The 6,374-nt window shown below is 36.2% G+C and overlaps 1 protein-coding gene across 1 annotated transcript; it reads left to right on the top strand.

The window, feature by feature from the left end:
- Positions 1-3,935: 3,935 nt before the first annotated feature.
- GATA9 (GATA transcription factor 9) lies at positions 3,936-5,460 on the top strand. The gene is made up of 2 exons (XM_059605295.2): positions 3,936-4,320; positions 4,717-5,460. The coding sequence occupies exons 1-2, from the start codon at positions 4,033-4,035 to the stop codon at positions 5,413-5,415; spliced, it is 987 nt and encodes a 328-aa protein (XP_059461278.2). The 5' UTR covers positions 3,936-4,032; the 3' UTR covers positions 5,416-5,460.
- Positions 5,461-6,374: the final 914 nt, after the last annotated feature.

The raw sequence follows: 6,374 nt of genomic DNA, 5'->3' as shown, positions 1-6,374 counted from the left end.
CTCTAAGTCAATAATTGATGATATTCCTTGTATACTTTATGATTATAGAAATCTTAGATCATGTATTTCTGTTTTCCGCTTGTATTTACTTTGAAATGTTAATGGGTGATTTCTTCAGTCAATTACTAGTTAACTGAACTGTAGGAATTCCCAATAACCCTACCAAGGTTGATCGAACAATCCGTTCAATTTTGGGAGTGTTATAAGGGATGTGAAATTTGGCAGAGATCTAAGTATACAAAATATTATTTTAGAGGGTGATGCTTTAGAAATTGTACATGCGCTTTCGGAGGAAAAATTCAAAAGTTGGTATAGTAATCATTTTTATTTTGTTTTTTGGCATGTCCACACAAGGGAATGGTGAATGAGGATTCGAATTAGTGACATCTGTTTTATGAGACGTGATTCACAACCGATTGAGCTACCCTTAGAGACTTGGTATAATAATCTGATTGATGATTCAAAGACGTTACTGAATAGCCTTCAGTCATAGTATGTGCATCATGTTAAAGGAAAGCAAATATAGCAGCTCATTGTCTGGTGAAGGCGGCACTCCAACAATTATTGAAGCAAATTTGGATGGAAAGACAACCTGGTTTTATTGATGATATTGTAATCTCAAAAAGTGTTTCAGTTTGATAATTTTAAGGAAAGCATTAAATTTTCGCTAAAAAAAAAATCAATCTCAAGTTTATATAATCATTTTTTATAGTATATTTATACATTCAAGCTTCGAAATCATAAATATTTAAGTTATATCTATTATATTAAGTAGACTATTTTCTTTAATATTTTTTAAATATTTAAGTTTTTGTGATTATAAAATTCAAAGCAATATAATAAAGAGAAAGTCAAAACATCTATCTGCCATCCAACTATTTAAAAAAATTAACCATTAAATATGTATGATTCACTTGGATGAAGGTGTGAGTCCTATAAATTTAATGGTTAATTTAAAAAAATAAATTAAATTAAATGGGAGAAGGATAGGAAAATGGCAAATAGTAATTATTTATAATAAAATATAATAAAAATAAATTTATTCAAGTTTATACAACTTATGGGAACTTAGCTTAGGTTTTGCGAGTTTAACCTATATATTCAACCACAATTTATTTAGAGAAATGCTAGATAGTATAATTATATCAAATGTTCATCCAATAAGATTAGCTGGATATTTTTAATTAACCTTTTGATTAATCATTAGTAAATAAAAAATTTTAATAATTAATTTAGAATGTCATGCCAATATTGTTGAACAATTGTAAAATAAAAAATATAACATTACTCATTCATTTAATAAATAATTCAGACTCGAATGAGTTCAAATTATTTATAAATACTTCCTGTTTATTATTTGTAGGCTTATTTGTTGAAATACATTAAATGGTAAAATAGTAGAATAGTTAAAGTTACATAAATGGGCCAGTTGCAGGCAACGACTCCGAAAGCAAAAGCAGATCGTCCGTCCCACGTGACTTGCTAGCAAAGCAGGGGAACTCACGTGCATTGCCCACAGCTCACGTGACAGTCCGACACGTGCTCTCACGTTATCTTAAGCTTATAAAAAGATCACATATCTATCAGTCTATCACTCCGTCGAAGCATCCCAGAAAAGGCAAGGCGCAATAGATTCTCGCCACGTGGCATTGACCACCGTCAGTTATGGCTTTTGACACGAGCAAACCACTCACATGGCTCGCTGACACCACCCCTAGCTCCATCACGTGCAAAATGGACCCCACACATAAATAATAAAAATAAAGTATTAAAAATAACTAAAAATGGGAAAATAAAAAGAAAAAAATCACTGAAAATGAAGACCTCCACGGCAAGCAACGTCCCGGGTACCCTCTCTTTTTCAGGCTTTCCTTTTAATTCAAGCAAAAAAGTGAAAATTGAAGGAGAGATATCTCGTAGCAATAAACAGGTACACTAACACCTTATCCGAAGAAGGCTCGTCTAGGGATTGCTGTCACCAAAACCGGACCCCACTTTACTCACTCTGTCCTTATGGATGTCTGCCACGTGGTCGCATAGCCGACAGTAACTTACGTACAGTGTCTCACACACATGCAAGTTTTATCTCTTGACAGGCTTTTTTAACCTCAGTTGACTTTACAAATTTACCCCAACTTCTCCAAAATTGGCCACACATTATAAATTAAGTAAATATTTAAGAGCGTAAATTTTAGAGTTTTTATAGTAAAAACTCGGTAGGGTCGTAGAAGAGGGGAGACAATTTGGGGGGATCCTGACCGGCAATCTCATCAAGTGAGCTGTACTCATCGTGCTTGCAACTGGGGTTTTGAATATAATAAAGAGATAAACAAGGGGTTAAAAATATTATAACAAATTTAATATTGGGTGAATATCAGAGGAAAAAAGAAAAGAATATAGACTTGGTGCCTCCCGAGGAAAATTAAAGCAAAGGAATCGGTCTGTTAACTTGGACGCTTATGCACAAACCTCAGCGCCAATCCTGCTGGATCGATTCCTAAAGCAATGAATTTCAACACTTTTTATTACTTAAATTCTTAATCAAAGTAATGTGTTTAATCATTCCTTAAATCACAGCAAAAATCGATCTTTAAATCAAGATTCGAAAAAAAAAAAAAAAAAAATTTATAATTGATTTTTACTATCACATCATTTTAATTAAAATTAGTAATTTTTTACATGATCCATGAATTTGACAAAAAATCAATATGAAATTAATTGATTAGAATTGAGAAGTCGGACCTATTATATAAATTAGATTTAAGAACTAATTATTAAGGCATTTTAAAAAGAGGACATTTACTTCTCTATATAAATTATGTTTTTTATTTTTTTACTTTTCAGTTTTTACTTGCAGGGCCATGGCTAATGCTGCACATAATGATCGTTAATTTTTTAAATGGTCTGCAAACTCGATACGAGCCCAATATAAAACTAGAAGTTTATAGTTGAAAAATTTAATCTATTTAAATATATGAGTCAGATTAAAATTTATTTATATAGTCTTATTCATATGTCTTAAACGGACATGTGAACACAAATTACTATAGTTAAACCTAATCATATGACAATGACAGTAGTACATTATTAATTACTGGTTGCCATAATGAATGTCCATGTATAGACAAGCTGTAGCAGTTGATGGTGGTGCAAAGAGGGGGTAAAGGATTGCGTGTGACATTCGCGTGATTATTGTTGTGCACCTGGGTGATCATCGCCATCACCAGCCGAATGCACGTGCGATAGATGTTTACGGTTCAGACAACGGGAAGGGACCCAGCATGAAGAGATGGCTCTGATTGTAGATGACGTGGAATAATGGGGACGTTTGTTGTCTGTCCTTAAAAAACAAAAACACCAGCATGGCTTATTGCCTTGTACAAATAACAACTGATTTGAACATTTCAACCGTTTTGATCGGTTCACAAGGAGGTTAAACTGAACACTTGGGGTTTTTTACCCAATTTTGGATTTTGATCGTTTTACAATTTGTCTTATTCATGACGCACGGTTTTTAAATGCGTATTTACCCTCCTGACCTTCAAACACATTGCCCCTGTCCACCCGTTAATACCCAAAAGTCATTATGCTGATTGCGTTTTTTAACTAATTACATAACGCCACATCAGATTGCAAGTTGCTTCTTGGGTTCCATTAATGAGGTTAGTAATGGAAGAGAAGGCTCATTTAAGACTAACACAAGGGTGATAAAGTAATTCCCTCTGGTTTCTTTTAGCACAATTAAAGCCTCTTTATATTTATTTTTTTATTCACTTATTTATCACTTTTTTCGCTTTTTTTTTTTTTAATTTCAAATAACTTTCGTTTTCCTCGTCAAAATCCTCCATTTTAGCTGTCCTCCTGTCCCCTTCAAACGCAAATAAACCCTCTCTCTCCACAAAACCACAACTTCTCACACTTTCTCTCTCTCTCTCTCTCTCTCTCTCTCTCTCTCTCTCTCTTCCATCTTCATACACTTTAACTCACTGAATCCATCTCCTTTGTTTTGGCCTTAAGGGAGAACGAAGACCTATGGAAGCACCTGAGCTTTGCCCACAATACGCGCCGGAAAAGCGTCACTCAACGGATAATAACTTCATCGTGGAGGACCTCCTCGACTTTTCCAACGACGACGACGACGCAGTCAATGCCGACGGTGCTTTCGACACGGCCACTGGAAACTCCATTGATTCTTCCACGCTCACCGTCGTCGACAGCTGCAATTCGTCCTCGTTTTCTGGGGGCGACCCCAATTTTGTGGGCGATATGGGGTGCCGGAATTTCGGCGACGGACATTTTTCCAGCGACCTCTGCGTCCCGGTAATATTCACTACCTTAATTATGAAAACAATACATGTCATTACGTGAGAGGGACAGACAGAATTGTAATGCTATCATAAAAATCATATCTTCCTTAATTAATTTCCTGCTTCCATGAATTATATGCTGACTATATATATATATATCAATCTACGCATTCCCGTTAAATTTAGCTTCTTTTTTTTTGGCTTTTACCCAATTTCCGATGCAGCTACACAGAGTGGTTAGAGTTGTGGGGTTGAAAATTTGCAGAAAGTAGGTCGTAAAATGGCTTCACTCTCTTTATCAAAGATAACAAACCCTTTACGCCATTCGGTTTTCGAAAAATAAGAAAATAATAATAATAATAATAATAATAATAATAATAATAATAAATAACGGCATTTATTTTGACAGTACGACGATTTAGCAGAGCTGGAATGGCTATCGAACTTCGTGGAGGAGTCGTTCTCCAGCGAGGACCTGCAGAAGCTGCAGCTGATATCCGGCATGAAAGCCCGGACCGACGAAGCCTCCGAAACGAGCCGGGAGCCCAACCGAAACACCCCGATATTCCACCCCGAAATGTCGGTCCCAGCCAAGGCACGAAGCAAGCGCTCCCGTGCCGCCCCATGCAACTGGAATTCCCGCCTCCTCGTGCTCTCTCAAAACACGTCCGACGCCGACGTCGTCATCTCGGGACATCCCAACTCGGGAAAGAAGACCGTGAAAGACTTCCCGAAGAAGAAGGAGTACTGCTGCCAGGACGGCCTCGCCGGAGAAGGGCGGAAATGCCTGCATTGCGCCACGGACAAGACGCCCCAGTGGCGGACTGGGCCCCTGGGCCCGAAAACGCTTTGCAATGCGTGCGGGGTCCGGTACAAGTCGGGGCGGTTAGTGCCGGAGTATCGGCCTGCGGCGAGCCCAACTTTTATGCTGACAAAGCACTCCAACTCACATCGGAAGGTGCTGGAGCTTCGGCGCCAGAAGGAAATGGTGCGGACCCAGCATCAGCAGCCGTTCATTCACCATCAGGATATGGTGTTCAACGTATCCAACGGTGACGATTATTTGATTCACCAACACGTGGGCCCCGACTTCAGGCAGCTGATCTAGCGCGGTAGCTAGAGTTAGGAGAGTTTGAATTTTTTTTTTTTTTTTTTTTTTTTTTTTTTTTTTAATTTTCCTAGTTTTTCTAGGGGGTAATTTTTCCTAACTTTATTTTCCATTTCATAGACTCTTTTTATGTTCTTAATTTTTCTTTGAGCTGCTTAGCCTAACTTGGCTACTTCTGAAAAACCAAAAATTTTCCATAATTCAGGTCTTTTTTTAATTTTTGTTTTCTGTTTTTTTTCATGATTGCATGAGACTTGACTTTTAAAGGGCTTATATGTCAAAATATTTGAAAACGAGATGGAGTTTAATTTAGGTTTTAAGTTGAAATAAACAATAAAAATAAAAATAAAAGAAGGGTGTTTTCATGCAGGAATTAGCAACCTTACATGAAAGTGATACCTAACTCTATCTTGATAGGCCCTCTAGCATGCAGCCAAGTGAGACAAAGAAAAAAAGAGAAATATTATTTCATATTTTGTAGTATATTTTATGTTCATTTCAATTCATCTTTTTCTAAATTAATTATTAGATTTATAATACCCACCTGTGAACTCTACAGATTTATTAGTTGATTTGAACAAAAGATGAACGGGAGATCAGAGATGTACCACATAATATGAAATAGCATTTCCAAAAAAAAAAAACGATAATTAGACAAATTTGTTTGTGAGTAATGAGAAGAAGCCATGTATGTACACATAAGCAATTAATTAAGCAATTAAGACATAAGTAAACTTGTAATATATGAATTGTTTATTGTATAATTAAGCACCGATTTTATTTAGGGATTTGAATTTGGACCAACAATATATGGAGGTGGTCCGTGGGATTAATTAGACAAATCAAGTAGAAGTAAACACTCACATGATTTGTTTATATTAATCAAGGTTGAGCCTCCAACTATGTCACGAGTGTGTGTCAACGTACTCATAATATATGTGAAATTTGGACAATATCTT

The sequence above is a fragment of the Corylus avellana genome, chromosome 9 (assembly GCF_965113065.1).
Source record: "Corylus avellana chromosome 9, dhCorAvel1.hap1.2, whole genome shotgun sequence".
Classification (NCBI taxonomy): domain Eukaryota; kingdom Viridiplantae; phylum Streptophyta; class Magnoliopsida; order Fagales; family Betulaceae; genus Corylus; species Corylus avellana.
Note: the sequence above shows the minus strand (reverse complement) of the source record. Positions and strands in the feature narration are given on the sequence as shown.